The following is a 16563-nucleotide window of genomic DNA, read 5'->3' on the forward strand; positions in this document are numbered from 1 at the left end:
AGATTTTTGTGCTTCTACTAAATAATTGTTTCCGATGTATCAGATACTGTTTTAGCTAGCTATAGAACTACATGGGGAAAATAAATTTAATAGTATTATATAGATTATAACCAGTGGTGGGATTCAAATACCTGAACAAATGGTTCTCTGCATGAATGCAGGCCTGGGCCTCCGAGGCCTAGAACGGACTTCCAGAAGCAGTGTGCATTCAGACAGTTCTCCAATTATAACCCAATTTGTAACTTGGTTTTTGGGTGACATGTTGAAGTCAATATTTCAAAAAATAGAAAAATGCAGGACAAATAAACATAGCAAAAGAATTTGATTGAAATTGTTATTTAATAATTATAAATTAGCATTGTATGAAAAGTCTTAACAATAAAGGAGAATATTTGTAACTCAGGATAAAAATGACGGGTCCTTAGTTCTCTCTGAGCTTGGTTGTTTTCTTGAAGATGTTTTATTAACCAAACTAAATAACATGCTAGCACTGATGATGCTACCTAGTTTGGGTAATGAAACATCTGCAAGAAAATAAGCAAGCTCAGAGAGCATCAAGGACCCCACAAGTTTTAACAAACTTGAGTTTTTACATTTTCCCCTCCCCCCTTCTTCTGGCAGAACCCTAAAGATAGTTTGAGAATGTTGATTTCTGTTTTTAACTAACTTCTGCTTTTGGAAGCTATGGTTTATGAAGAAAGCTTTTTTTCCTACCTATATATTTATAAAAGCCTATACTTCAATTTCACTAAATTATGGTTAATCTAATGTCGAAGTAGAGATCTCAAGATAATTCCTCCTTCAGAAAGAGTCTGAATCACATTGTTCTGAAATATTGCTTTGAAATCATTCCAGATACAAGGATATGTTCCCTCTTTAGCTAAAGTGGGTCCTTTGGCTTTTTGAAATTTGCTACGATTACAATGGAGTGGCAGAGAGGCTAAAGCAAAAAGTAAATAGTGCAAAGTAAAAAAAAAAATCCCTATTTTTAAAGCTTTCTCTGCTTACTTTCTTCAATCAGTTTTCCCTGCCTTAACTACTTTACCTTAGAAATATCATATCTTTGCTACCAAAAACCAAATAATCGCAAGGTGGAAGCAAAAAATACAGAAACCTCTTTCCTAGTGTCAAGAGATGATCTAGACCAGTTTTTCTCAATCTCAGTAACTGTAATATGTATCAGCTTCAGCTCCCAGAATTCCCCAGTGAGCATATGTTGACTTCAACTCCCAGAAGATACTGGCTGGGGAATTCTAGGAGTTGAAGTCCACACATATTAAAGTTGCTATTGTTAAAAAACACTGGTCTGGAATTTTGTTGCCAGGTCAGGTAGATCTGCATATCTAGTGTGCCCTCTATTAAGGAACGAGTTAAGGGTGCATGAAAATCTTGCAAAAAAGATCCAGATGTTTTAGCAACTTATAGAATTTTTATTCCCTATACTTACCCAACATAGAATGAATACATGCTGTATCAATTTTTATTATTTCATTTCCCTGCCGAACAGTATAGGGCAGTGGTAGAGACCGAGTGCCCAAACTGCAACCCCAAACCCACTTATTTATTGCAAAGTGCCAGGGCTGCATCAGCATTGTAGTGCACTGGGGGGGGGCAGAGAGGCGCCTCTGAGTGCCACCTCTGGCACGCAAAAATGGGCCACTGTGCTGCAAAGTGCAAAAACAGTCGCCGCCACACCGCAGGGTACAGATAACAAGGCGCTGAACCATGCAAGAACAGGGCAGGGCTAGTGAGTATCATGCAGGCACTAGCTCTGCCCCATTTGCAGCATGTGTGTCCTCGCGGCCCCGTGCATGCATGCATGCATGTAAAATGCTTCCCCCTCCTTTTTCTTCCAATCCACCAATCAACAATGGTTGGTGACTACTGCTCTACCACCTCTACTCGAGCTTGCTAGTCAGCTGCTTCAGCAGTGGCGGCCTGATGGATCTGCTGGTGGTGGTGGTGGCACGTGTGCCATAGGTTCGCCACCACTGGTATAGGGCAGGGGTGTCAAACTCAATTTCATTGCGGTTGCCCTTGGGGGGCTGGGTGGGTGTGGCCAGGGTGGTTGTGGCCTACTGGGTGGGCATGGATGGAATGGGTGTGGCCTACTTGGTGGGCATGGCCAACTCTACATCGTTCGCGTCAAGGGTGCCTGTGGGGGCCTGGGCAGGAGTGGGACAGATCTGAGGGTCTCTGGCAAAAGGGGGTGGGACTGGAGCAAGTGCCAAGGCATGGTGCATTTCTTCATTCCTCACAAAGGGTGACACCTCCCCAGCATGCACCCAGGGGGAGGGGCCAACGCGGCAGGGGCTGGTTCCTCGCTGTTTCTAGATGGCCTTGTGGAACTAAGACTGAATGTGTTTCAGCATAGATGGCCACCACAAAATTGTACATTGGCTCCCAGCCGGCCTGGGCCAGGGCCAAGGCAGTGGGGGCCATTCCCTCACTGTTTCCAGGACGGCTTCACGGGCCACATGAAACCACTTCACGGGCCGCATCCAGCCCCCGGGTCTTGTGTTTGACATGTCTGGTATAGGGACTCTTCTTTCAAAGAGACATGGATAACAATGGCATCTACCATAATCTTCTTTTTAAGAGAAGGTGGCAATTCATGATCCACATTACTGCTTTCATTTATTCTTCGTCTCCGAAGTGTTCAGAACAAAGCAGCCTCCAAAACCATTCAGTAAGCTAGTTTTCATCATAAACAACTGCTTCAGTGTGGATTTCTCTCCAGACTAACTTTTTGTCCTGCAATTAGAGAAAAGAAAGAAAAGGGTGACAGTATTTAACACTACAGAGAGAATTTTTCATTGAGCAAATCGCTACTGACTTGCTTCATAAAGATAGAAAACAAAAGGGAAAATGTTATTTAAAGTGTGTTTTATTCAACAGTTTTTATTTATTTACTTCAGTTTCTGTGTTGCTAAATTCCTATAAACTCTAAGCAACTTACAGAGTGTTATAATATAGAATAAAAATCATCTAATACCAACCAATATATCATGTTGGTGCCGCTCCCTGGAGTAAACTAAATCTCCACATGTATGAATCTCTATGGCTGGATTTTCTTCGAGAAATGGACCTTTAGCAAATCCTTTTTTTCCTGTTCATACTGGGCCCATAGATTCAGTACAGAGAATTTTCCTAGGTACCCAGATCCTGAGTCATGAAAGGATTTAAAGGTGAAAATTATCACCTTGGATGCTTATGATCTTGTCTGAGGCTGACAGGGAAAATCTAAAACAAATTTGAGTCTGTAGAATTAGAAGTCAGACACCTGCTGCCATTCCAGAAGAGACAGAGTTGGGGGCAGTTGAAATCTGATTCGGATCATGAGGGGTCAGACCTTGGCAAGACACCTCACCCAAGAATACCCATCAGCAGTGAGCAAAGGAAATTTGCGTAACTCTGTGAAATGAGAGAGCAACAATCAATTCACATCAACATTAAAGCTGTATAAAAGCAATCTGCAGGGCCTTGCCCTTTCATTAGAAACAACCTTGCAATTCTAGACTTGCATTCCTGTCACTCTTGCTCCTTACCTTATATTTGGACTCTTAGTTTGTGGAATTTTATGGCTTCAATCATGGGCAGTAAAACACAACTCTTATGGCTGTGAATCTGAATCTGCTTTTCCCAATTGAATCTCCCAACTGAACTTAAAAACAAATGCAAAATCCAATTCCTGCAATGAATGAATGCTGATCTCAGACTTACATTAATAATTATTATTGCTTATATTTAATTATTCTTGGCTATCTGTGATTAATGCTCAAGCTTTTTAAATTTTATAGAAGGATTTATGCTTACATTGTTAAATTATTATGTGGAATATTCACTTCCTGTTTTTAAATTTACTGTCTAAAAAGTTCTAATAGTGTACACTATTTCACTTATGTGCTTTATTTTCACCATATATGTATATTTAATCTTAACTATATTCTTCCTTTCATCTTTGATAAAGTCTAAAAAAAATGTGATTTGCAACATGTATTAGCAAGTTTATAACACCCAAAAAGACTTTAAAATTCTGTAATTGGCCAGCTGCTGTTTCCTCTTGGTTGACATAAGTATTGAAAGATACTATGAGGCTAATTAGAAGGTGATGGCACTCCCAAAGTATCAGCAAATTTTGATGTACATATAGTTGCATGGGCAACTGAAGCTTCCAAAAGATTTTCAAAGGGCAGCCCCATATAAAGCACATTGCAGAAGAATAGGACATACTTTAATCCTCACTTGTCTTGCTATGTAATCTTTAATGTAATATTTTAAGTTCAAAATCAGAACAGTGATTCCATCTCTAGTTTCCCCTCCTTGTGCTTCCTCTTGTAAGACTAAAGAAAAAAACAAAGAAATTAAATGTAAATGTAAAACAAAATCAATGGGGTAAGTATCCATTTTGATTGATTTCAAACACAACAGGCAGCATAATCTAAGTTATGAAGGGAATTGCTACAAATACAATCTCTGTTGTATTCTTTGCTTGAACATTGTATGATAGCAATAGCGATAGCACTTAGATTTATATACTGCTTCATAGTGCTTTATAGCCCTCTCTAAGTGGTTTAAAAGGTCAGTATATTGCCCCCAACAATCTGCATCCTCATTTTACTGACCTCAGAAGAATCCTCAGTGAGAATCGAACTGCCAAACTGCTGTCAGCTGTCAGCTGGCAGTCAGCAGAAGTAGCCGGCAGTACTGCATTCTAACCACTGTGCCACCACAGAAGAACTGATGATGTATGATTGCACATGGAACAAATTAATTCAGATTTCATATTACTTGAAAATTCTCTTAATCATTAATGTTACAGAACCAACAGGAACAATAAAACTCATAGATGAAGAAACAAAAGGCAGAATGGCCACTACTAACACCACTGTGAGTTTGGAAAGCAGTACCAAATGGCAGTGAAGGACAAGCAAATTATTTTTATTATTTGGTTGTGTTTTTAGGCATTGATTTGAGCAGAATGGAGTGAGACATATGATGTTCACACTCACCAGTGAGCCCTGATTGGTTCATAGTTTCCAGTGTTTAGATACTGGCCAGAAAGGGCATGTGCTAGTTGATTGCAGCTCTCTGCAGACTTTGGGCTTCTGGATGTAGCCATGCTTATAGTCTTGATTTCTAAATATAGATCTGAAAATAATTTAAACAGCCTGGATTAATCTTAGGTGTATTTTATTTTGGATTCAGAAGAGTTGAGAGATGGGAATGCTGGTGGAGAACCCCATGCTCTGCATTAGATATCTGACTACTGAAGATGTTTGTGAAATTGAGTTATGCTCCTTGGGTCCAAAGACCAAAAATGCTTTGAAGCGGGCAGAGAAGCATATGCCATACCTCTTATCCCCTTTTGAAAAAGGTTGTGTCTTCTGGGCTAACATGATAGTCCAGGGCAAATAGGTGCCTGAGTTAAAGGACCTCAGTGGAGTGCTACAAAGTATTTTGCAGTGAAGTGTCACAATGTGTGTTGTCCATGTCTCTTTATTACAAATGTGTTCTGGAGATGGTGTGACTATTTAATGAAGTTTCTGACAGACACAAAGTATGTAGTTACTCCAAAGTTCACCTATGGATACAAAATATAGCACAGCCCTAATGTGATTGTAGAGAATTAGGCAGTGCTTTTTTTCTAAAAAAAAAAAAAAAAAAAGGTGCTGGAACTCACACGTGAGGTTTTTTTTTCTATGAGAAAAAAAGGCCTGGAATTAGGACAGACCACCATATGAAGTTCTATTCCATTTTAATCCCATTTGTATTGAAGTTTTCCTATTCTCTGGTTAGTGGATCCGTTCTTCTGAATGGTCTCTTTTACTTCTACTCTGAAAATATATGTCAAGTTAGAGGGAAAAAACTTTTAGTGTATACAAAACTACTTAATAATAATTAATTATGCTTTAGATATCGCAGAGCTTGTTAGAGCTTGAGGGCTCCTGATAAAGTAATTAAAATGGGGGATGATGCTTGAGCAGTATATATATATTATTGGAACTATGAGATTAAATTGCAACCATGACAGTGATCAACTCATGCATTATGTATATAACTGTTATCCAAACAGAAGCTTAAAGCAGATGAATGCAACATGATTCATTCTAGAAATTGCATAAATATAGTTCTGAATGGCAAGCTTGAATTTCCATCCTCATTGGCCTTAAGGCACCTAGGCCCAGTTAAAGTATGCTTCACATTGAGTTAACAGCCTTTATTCAACCTGACAGTGATTGGCCCCAAATGGAGACCCTTCAGGCTCTTATCATTTTCAGTAATCATGGTATTTGATTGAATACTGTGCTTCCATTGATTCTGAATAACTCCCTCCCCCAGAAGAAAATAGTCTTTCTGAGCTGCTTAGTACTTTCATCAAAGCCATTACATATTCAACCAGTGAATCTTTTAGAAAATGATTTCATGCTGCTGCAATGCTTATTCTATATTTCTATGCAATTCACATTCTTACATTTTAATAGACACCCAATTATTCTTGAAGGAATAGGGTGCATTGGGCTAGCTATGATCTGTCTGCAGTGAGAAAAGAATAAGTTGCCAGAACAAAGCCAATTTATATAGGTATTTATTAGTGGCGGTGTCGAAATTTGGAAGAGAAGAGATAAATTATGTATATTCGGAACTAATATTATAAGTCTGTTCCATATTTTCCAGCTTTCTGAATTGAGTAGGTTATTAGCCCCAATTTTTTCCAAAATCATAATATTTCAAGAGATGGGTCTAAATTTAATTAGGGCCAAATTGTAAATTTTGCATGAAGAATTCTATTAATTCCTGGAAGTATTTTGCATTATATTTATGAAGATTATTGAGTTTAGGCTTATAAGACAGACCGCATTTCTCAACCACAATTTGAAGATGGAGAAAGTGGATTATTAGACCTTTTTCTGTCAGAGTTCAGGCCAGTTTATAGTGCCAAAACAACATTGGTTGGACTTATAAATGATCTTTGGAGTGCTTGAGATTATGACAGCATCTTCCTCCTTGTTCTTTTGGATCTCTTAGTGGCTTTGATAACCATTAGTATATCATTCTGAACCTGCTTAGGGGTTGTAGAATAGCTGGTTCTAGTCAGTATCAATAAGGAGGATGCATGAAGTTCTAGGCCCATTCTATGTGGGGTGCCCAAGGGCTCTCTCTTTTTTTCCTATTTAACTTCCATATGAACCCCCATATGAGGTCATCTGTCAGCAGTGTTGTATCACTAATATGTTGATGTTGCTCAACTACACATTTCTATCCCAGAGTGGTAAAAAGAATGCTAGATAAGCCCAACATAAATGTGCTACCTACAATACAGTTTTCTGTGCCTAGGTTGTTGTATTATGATTATTTTTGTTAGCCATGCAGAGTTCACATATGTACAGGCCATATGCATCTTCTAAATAAATGCATACACTTTTATGAAGAATAGTGACCATGACATTCTCCTGGACATCAAGAGGACTGCTCATACTCAAGTATTTTAAGAATTTTGCTGCAGACATTTAAACAGACTTAGTTCTTCCTCAGAAGGGTTAAATACAAATGGTCACAGGCAACACGTTACACATAAGTACATATGGTGTTTGTTTGGGATTGGCAAAATACTAACTGAGCAAGCAGAGAAATAGTCTGGATATCTTTGTCGGGGGGGGGAGCCAATGTTCTGAGAGGGTGCAGAATAATCTATTATAGCTGCAGTTGTCCCTACCACGTCTCTGCACAACATCACACACACACACAGAGACACAGACACACACACACACACACACACACACACAGAGAGAGAGAGAGAGAGAGAGAGAGAGAGAGAGAGAGAGAGAGAGAGACTCATCTGCACAGTTGATACTGAGGCAAAGGCATTTGGAGCAACCATAGAAGTCAGAGAAAAAATATCTTAGTGATTCAAACCAATAATCAAATCTGACATATTTATGCAGAGGTCAGATTTGGAGACACTCATCTGGTACAGGTTAGCTCAAAGGTTACCCCTCATGACTCAAAGGACTTCCAATCAATCAATATGTATGTATGTATGTATGTATATGATTGTTTTAATTTTGTACGCCGCCCTGAGTCCTTTGGGATTGGGCAGCATATAAATAAAATTAAATAAATAAATATGTGTGTGTGTATGTGTGTGTGTCCTTAATGACACTAAAAATGTGAATCCTGGGCATACACATATCAATAAAAATATAGAAAAACGAACACCAGGATAAAAATAAACAAGACCTCCTACCAGCGTACCAGACTCTCAGAAGGTGGGAGAGACAACGTTGCAATCAACGGAGCAGATGGCCACCCCGCATGGTGCAAAAGCAGGACCATGGCTTTACAAATGGGGAAGCTGCAATCCCTAGGGAGGACAGTGAACTGGCAAAAGGGGAGGGGGCCAGGGGACACCACAACAAGATAGCAACTAGCAAGATTGGAGCAACAGGGCTACAGGTGAGGCGGCAATGGCTGCTACGGGAGGAGACGACAAACTAACAATGTGTCAAGATCAAGTGTTGGAAACAGATGCGGGGAAGCGGCTCCGAAAGAGAGACAAAAGGGGGAGCATAGGGAACAGGAACATCCGAACAGCTGCTCTTCGCAGGATTGGGGAGAGGGAGCTACGGGCAAAACAACGATGGCCTTAGGGGAGGATGACAGCCCTACAGGGCATTTGAAATGCAGATTGAGAGGGGAGAGAGATAAGGAGCAGAGACAGCTTGACAGCTGCCCCCCAGGTACCCTCATGCATGCTAGAAAAACAATGGAGGATCTGAACACAACCATTGGGTCCACCAACAGGCTGCCGGATATGAATCAACTTAGCACATTGCAGATTAACAAAATCAATGGGCCGATGACGCGCTTGAGAAGCCAGGCAGCTATATAGTCTAGCTCCCTAATCACCTAGCATTCCAACTCTGATGACATCGGCAGTCTGGCCGACGAAAGCTCAGTAACTCTTTTACTTACAAGATTGTTTATATTAAACGGTCTAGTTTATTTTTATCCTGGTGTTTGTTTTTCTATATTTTTATTGATATGTATGTATGTATGTTTATATTAAGTGTGTATGTATGTACATACACACATGCACAAAATTTTCAAAGAGCACCAAAACCTAATGACATATGTAGTTGAAATTGTAGAAGACTCCTTGAGACTCAACGATGTCCTGCAGTTGGAAGACAGTGAAAAGTTAATTACACACTTGGATGGAGGTTACATTATCCTAAGAAGAGCAAGAAGTCGTTCCTGGTGTTCCTTTCCCTGTGAAAATTGAAGTTTGACATATTGACTGAATCTGCTCTACAGTTTTTCCTGTTAAGAGACCAAATGAATCCTAATCAGCACTACAAGCATGAGCACCTAATAATACTTGGCAGTCTTATTTCAGAGTTGGACTGATACCAGGGAGACCCAAATTCAAATTTCTACTATGCCATGACATTCAGCCTGGGATTTTTGGAACAGGTATTATCTCACAGAGTTTTGGTAAGAACAAAAATGGGTGCCCTCCCCAGTTAAAGGAAGACAAAAAAAGAAAGAACTATATAATGCAAATCAGTCCTGTCTGTTGAAAGTTTACAGAAAGGTTTCATATTTGCCTCAAAATATTGGATGGCATCCCTTACCAGCCTAGTTAAAGTTTTACCTTTGCCCCCATGCATAAATACACAATATTCTGAGGCTGCAGATGAAACTAATATAGCCACTAATGGGATAATTCTTTCCCAGCATAGTTGTGCCATTTAACCTCCCATTCCCCCCTATAGAAATTCTTGCCACTCTCAAACTGAAGCCAAGCTTTTTCTTTTCCTAGAGCACAATTGTAGGGTTATGCTGTAACTTTATCTGAAGAAAAGCACTGGGCTCCCTGTGCCTGTTGGAGTCTGAAGAACTTTTTGTGTTTACAAGGAATTATTCTTTTGATTGTTGTTGTTAGTTGTGAAGTCATATCCGATCCATCGCGACCCCATGGACAATGTTCCTTCAGGTCTTCCTGTCCTCTACCATCTTCTGGAGTCCATTTAAGCTCACTCCTACTGCTTCAGTGACTCTTTCTTTTGATTACTGGTAATCATCTTTTAAACCAGTTAATGTTTTTCAGCCTTGTTTGGACTAATGCTCTGCAGTGATTAAAAAAAAAATCTATAGGAATAACCCAGGAATTAAAGGTATCAATGAGAAAAAATAGTCATCACCACGATGTAATGGTTAAGATGTTGGAATAGGACCAAGAGTAATTCTTTTTCAACCAAATCCTATTTTACAGTTATTGTTGGGGGGGGGGGAATGTAGGAAGGAAGTCTGTGCTCCTACTTCAATGTTTCTCAACCTTGGCATCTTTAAGATGGGTAGACTTCAATTTACAGAATTCCCCAGCCAGCCTGCCTGCCTGCATGTAGGCACACTCATACACACACAGAGAGAGGACTACAGGTAGAACTGACCCAAAATTGTTAAGTGAGACAGTTGTTAAGTTAATTTTGTCCCATTTTACAATCTTTCTTGCCATAGTTGTTGAGTGAATCACTGTAGTTATTAAGTTAGTGACTTGACTATTAAATGAATCTGGCTTCCTCACTGACTTTACTTATCAGAAGGTCAGAAAAGGTGACCACATGACCCTGGGACACTGCAACTGTCACAAATAATGAGCCACTTGTCAAGCATCTGAATTTTGATCACATGACTGTGGGGATGCCACAATGATCATAAGTGTGAAAAACATTCATAAATCTCTCCTTTCAGTGCTGTCATTCAAGCAGTCCTAAATGAAGTAAGTAAAATGTCAAGCCCTCTGGGCTCGACACATATAGGGGAGGTAAGGATAGGATGGCGCGCAGGGAGAGGATGTCAGCAGCAAGTATGGGGCCCCAGGCAGCTGACAATGGCGGCAGTGGCTCGAAAAGGGGGTGGGCGTACACCCGGCACCTCAGCGACGTCCCCCACACCGGTAACTCACAAATGGACTGCCAGCGTCTTCGGCATTTTTTTCCGGGCCGCCGAACAGCTGATAGGCGGCTGGAGTGTCGGATGAATTTGGGGGCTGCGCAGGTCTGCCGACAGCCTGCAGAACTAGTGGTGGGCGTGCCCTGGCCAGGAAATGCTGGGAATGCTGGAGCTGGCTGTAACAAGCGAGTGGAAGCCGGTTGGGACAGAGACACAGGGGCGAGTGGGCAAAAGGCCAGTGGGGTTTGCCGCCGGCCATATATTATATTTCTGGCCGGATGCTGGTTAGATGGGTGGAGGGTGGGGCTGGTTGCACGAGACTGTTTAAGGAGCGCTGGGAGGCAGTTGCTCCCAGCGCAAACTTTGTTTAGCCATGGGAAACTTTGCCTGTTTGCCTTGCATGCTAACGATTCCTCAAGTAAAAGCTGATGCTGCCTGTACTTTGATTGCCTCGGTGTCTTTCTTGCCAGGAGTATGGTAGGATCATTGACTTAAAATTTATTACTTAATTACACTAATTAGCCATAGTGTGGGACCGATTGACATCCAAATGGGTTTTCCAGTGGGTGTGTCTCCCATTACAGCAACTTTCTCCTATGGGATTAAAATCCCCAACTCATAATCCATGCCCCTACAGGCAGGGAAGGATGAAATCTGATGTTCAGCACATCTGGTGGGCCCTGGGATAAGAAAGCAGACCTGAAGCAAGTATCTTTGTCTTCATTAGTACCCATAGATAACCAAGAAGGTGATACCAAGAAATACCCATAGATAACCAAGAAGGTGATACCAAGAAGGTATTGTTTTCTACCTCTTCTACAGCAACCCAATCTAGTTGCATACTGTATGTAACGTTCTGCAGATAGGAGTGGTATTGATTTATGATGACTCCCAAAGTTCAGCCGGGTAAAGCAGCTAAGGTAACAAGTTAATTAGTAGACAAGTCTCTTATTTCTCCTAGTGCAGTTAAAAGGGCAGGCTTTTTTCCCTGTTCATCTGGGCTGCATATGAAGTAGGCGTATTTGGATTTCTTTTTTTGGAATAGACTGTGAATTTTGTTAGCTGTTTGAGTTTATTGAAATGTGAACAGTAAGAAAATTTTTTGTTGTGCAATTATTGTAAGGACACTTCTTATGGATTTTCAGAGGTGGGAGGGGGAGAAAGAGAGAGAGGGAGAGGGAGAGAGAGAGAAAGGGTGTGAGAGAGTTGGAAATGTCTTGTAGTTGTTGTTTATTTCCTCTCTCTTTCTTTGGAAGACTGTATTCTTTACAAATTGCCATGTTCTGTGTTTTTCATGTGCGTGCTTTACTCAGGGAGCCAATGTGCAATTTGGAATGTTGCAGGGCTTCTGACTGGATGACATGCCAAAGGGTGTTATTTAGTGACTAATTTGCAAGAGGAGGAGAAACTGAGATGTTTGTTGTGGGAGAAAAGTACTTTGAGCTACTGGTGCTGTGCTGTTTGAAGGACTGAGTGAAGCGAGCAGGGCAGTCTTCAGACCATGAGAAGCTTTTTTGATACCAATAGTTCTCAAGAAGATGAACGTAGGAACATTTGTCATTCTATAATCTAGATGGAGATTTTATAGATTGAAAAGCAAAACATTGCAACATGTGGGGCACAGTTTAGTGATTGTCTGGTCTACCAAAAAGACTTGCTTATTTTAATGTAAGTGGATTTATTTTGTTTTCTTTTTCTTTTCTTTTTTTGGCACAGAAGAAAAGCTTGGGAGAAAAAATACATTGGCAGTTTGGAGTAAGCTCAGTATGCTTTTCAATATTTTTTCAACAATATTTAATAAAAGAAAGAGCTAATAAAAGGGTTTGAGAAAAGTTGATCTAAAAGGTTTGTGCTTCAAAAGAATACTGGATGGAAGAAGCAAGGTGGCATATGGGTAGATCTATAATTAACAGAAGGCTACTCCAATTTATTGTTGTTTAAAGACAATTGAGAGACACTACATTTGCTTAGATTTCAGTATATAATGAAGTTGTTGCAATTTAAAGACAAATTGGTGATTGTATTTCCTTCTGGCATAATAAGTTTGATAGAGTTGCTAAATGCGTATGTGTTAAGAAATGTAAAAACTGATGTGAAAAGCAGGTTTATTTTTCGAAAATAAACCTCTGAGGGGATAAGGGATACATAAAAGCACATATGGCAATGGACTAATGAAATATCTAAACTGTAATAAATGAAGTACTGTATAAATGTGTGGATGTATTATAGAATACTGTATATGTATAACATAAAACAAAAATGGGAAGGTGTTTGAACTTTGTGTATGCTTGTGTGTGCAAAGGCTGTGGCTAGTTATGCCAAGACGAATATTCATCTGGATAGAATTGGGATGTAGATATCTTGGTCATCAGAATATTATTATTTCCTACAAGATGAACTTCTTAAAGGAACAATTTTCTGCCTGACCAGTAGTTGATAACTCACCATATAATTGTGTTTAGCTATGTATTATGTTAAAAGTAAGGACATCCAAACTGGCCTGTTTCCTAGCAGATGTGTTGCAGATAACACATAATACACTTTGGCAAGGTTGGTGCAATGCAGGTAGGTGTTATAATTGACAATCCAAAAGTCCTTTCTTTTCTGGGCATTTATGTGAATCAAAGCAACATTTTAGTCCAATTAGTAAAAGCAGACTGCCATTCAGTGCAAAGAGGATTTAACAGATTGTTCAGAAACTGAATGTAAGTCAGAGAAGAGGGAATTATATATAAGTGGGCTATTCCTGAAAACTCTCACTTTCTAATGCTAACATAATTAATTTGAAGTATTGATTTTTGTTGATTTTTAATAAATATATTGTTTTTAGAAATGTAGATCTAAGAAGAAATAAACAGTTGAAAGCGAGTGAAGGTGATAATACATGTAATAGTCCCTTACATTGGCACTTTTGAAGGAGTTAGGTGTAGCCATGGATCCTTTATGAGCTGTACTTGCAGTAGATAGATGGGGTCTGTATAGTACGATTTGTAGGAAAGCCTGAAATGCTTATTTGCACATCACAATTAACTTGAGAAGCTTGAGTGTATTGCTCAGTGTTTGTTTAAAATACTTCATATCCTGCTACCACACCTTATTTCATGCTTATTTTTGTGTTGATGCAGTAAGTACAGTTGCTGTGCTTAAGGCTACAAAACTTCACTTTGACCTTTGGCCAGAAGAGTCCTTTATAGGCTCTGGCTGTGGAAAGGAGTGTAATAGGAACTATAATTGTATATTCTGGCATGGGTATTGACATCAGGATAAAAACACACTTATGGATGGGGAAGGAAGAGGTTGCAATCCTGTGTTTTGGTAGCAGGGCAGAAAATCTTGTGATTGCTACCCAGTGGGAGAACATCCTCTCTGTGTATTAAAATTGTGGAAAGTTATTTTGCTAAGTAAGATCACAATGCAGCATTCTAGTGAGATGGGTGTTTTGGGGATTTAACATCAGAACAGTGTGCTTAATTTGCACACTTAATTTGAATATAATACTATTCTTATTAAATAAAACATGTCAATAATATTTGTAAATCACACATACAAATATCCAGAAATAATAGAAGGCGCAGAGATTCTTCTCAAAGAAGTTTGAGATTTTGCCACAGAATGCTACTGGGGAATTACATGAGTGCATGATAGCTGGAAGAGGTTAGTGGACTAAACTGACTTGATATGAACCCAGATATTCAGCACATACCTAAATGGAAGTCATACGGTATTGAATTGACTTATTCTGCTGAAAACTTACTCCAAAAGGAGATTCTTGTTTTGTCAGATAATATTTCCTAAATCAATCCGTGGACTGGTACCGGGCCGCGGCACGCCAGCAACCGGTCCACACAAACAAGCAAAGCCCCATCCGTGGGATGCAGGCAACATACAAAACCACACATTCTCCGGTCCACGTAAAAACCTTTCTCCACAGAACCAGTCCCTGGTGCCCAAAAGATTGGGGACCTCTATCCTAAATGGTTTTACTTTTCAAATCTGATTTAAAAATCAAAAGAGTCCCTACCTTTCTTTCATGTCTCTCTTTTCTCTTAAAATGCACACAGTGTAACACATGACATATTCTTGGGGAAGTTACCCTATATGTGCATTTTTATTCTCTGAAAGTATTTGAAATCCAAATAATGTAGCTATATTAATACATGACTTTGTATATGTAAAAATGAACTATGTCTCTTTGGGTAAGAGTCTTCAGTACTGTTGATATTTGACATCAGTTTTCTTGTGTGATCTTACTATTCTGCAGCTAATGAAAATTTGGATAACGATGATAATAATGATCTTGATGCATCATTACTGTCTATTAACCAAACAAGAACAAAAGCCTTTCTAAATCAGTTTCTTTGTCTTGCAGATGCAGAGAGAAATCTTCCCAAATACTTCTCGGCCAGGATCTGTTTCACATCCTCCTCATGCACTTCCAACTTCCCCTCCTCCTATGGCAGTGCCACATTCAATGCCTCCTTCTCCATCCCGTATCCCATATAGTATTAAGCCAGTCAGTGGTCCTGGCAATGCAACCATTCCCCGAGATAGGCTTTCTAACATTCCTGGACCACGGTCCATCTCACCAAGCCCAAGTGCCATCTTGGAAAGGAGGGATGTGAAACCAGATGAAGACATGGGCAACAAGACCCTTACTCTTTTCCGGAATGAAGGGCTGTATGCTGATCCCTATTTGTTCCATGAGGGTAGGATGAGCATTGCGAGTTCACATGCAGGACATCCCCTTGATGTACCCGATCACATCATTGCCTACCATCGTAGCACAATGAGATCTTCAGGCGCTTACTGCAGTCCTCCTGTGCAAACAGAACTTGTGGAGCAATCACTATATCGACAGAAATCAAGGAAGTATCCTGAGAGTCTTTTGCCAACTCTGAGTTCCAAAACACCACCTGCCTCTCCTCACCGAATGGCTGACATTCGAATGATAGACATTCATACACACCAAGTGTCACCGCACACCATTCACCTTGACAGGTCATCCCCCGGTCGACAATCTCTCAAGAAAGATCCAGGGACTCCTGTCTTTGTGGAAGGGAAAGCTCGAAATGCCCTAGGTTTATCTGGCATGGCTGAGGTGGCTCCTGTGATTCCTGACAAGAAGGTTTTTGGCTATGGAACAGCAGTAATACCAAAAGAAAATGAAACCAGGTAAGATGAAGTAAGGTGCTCTGGATTTAAACCAGACATGTAGCTAGAATGTGACCAATCAAGTTAGTGAGTTGCATCAGGCAGTTTGAAGAATCATCATTATGGCTGGCCTTTGACCCAGAGCAGAGGTTTGAAAAGATCAGTAAAGAACTGTACCTTTCTTTTGAGTCCTGGAATGTACTTAATGTACATTTCAGGATCTAAATTTATTTTTCCGCAGACACACATTGCTAGCAATAATTTGGAAATCACAATGCTGGGCCAAAGTACAGATGACACTGAATGTGCCATTTGCAGCTACGTCAAGATTTATTTATTTAATAGGAGATATAGAGGAAGGATCACCTTTTATCTCCATAGCCAGGATTGCTGTTCTAATCCACAACACACATATTGTTATTGGCTTGGAGTTGGGTGATGGGTGGGAAGAGA

The 16563-nt window shown here is 40.0% G+C and overlaps 1 protein-coding gene across 19 annotated transcripts in view; it reads left to right on the forward strand.

Annotated features, from left to right (window-relative positions):
* Positions 1-16563, forward strand: part of KIAA1217 (KIAA1217 ortholog) — a 250943-nt gene that overhangs the window by 186300 nt on the left and 48080 nt on the right. For 17 of the 19 annotated variants that reach the window (XM_039324059.1, XM_039324070.1, XM_039324065.1 and 14 more), the window contains one exon: positions 15329-16131. In XM_039324059.1, the coding sequence (XP_039179993.1) occupies positions 15329-16131 (803 nt within the window). Of the gene's footprint in view, positions 1-12222; positions 12628-12717; positions 13525-15328; positions 16132-16563 lie in introns of those variants that run through there. The other 2 variants (XM_039324063.1, XM_039324062.1) reach the window with 2 other exon arrangements.

Source organism: Crotalus tigris, unplaced genomic scaffold (genome assembly GCF_016545835.1).
Source record: "Crotalus tigris isolate CLP2741 ecotype Arizona unplaced genomic scaffold, ASM1654583v1 scf7180000024292.1016931, whole genome shotgun sequence".
In the NCBI taxonomy this organism is placed as follows: domain Eukaryota; kingdom Metazoa; phylum Chordata; class Lepidosauria; order Squamata; family Viperidae; genus Crotalus; species Crotalus tigris.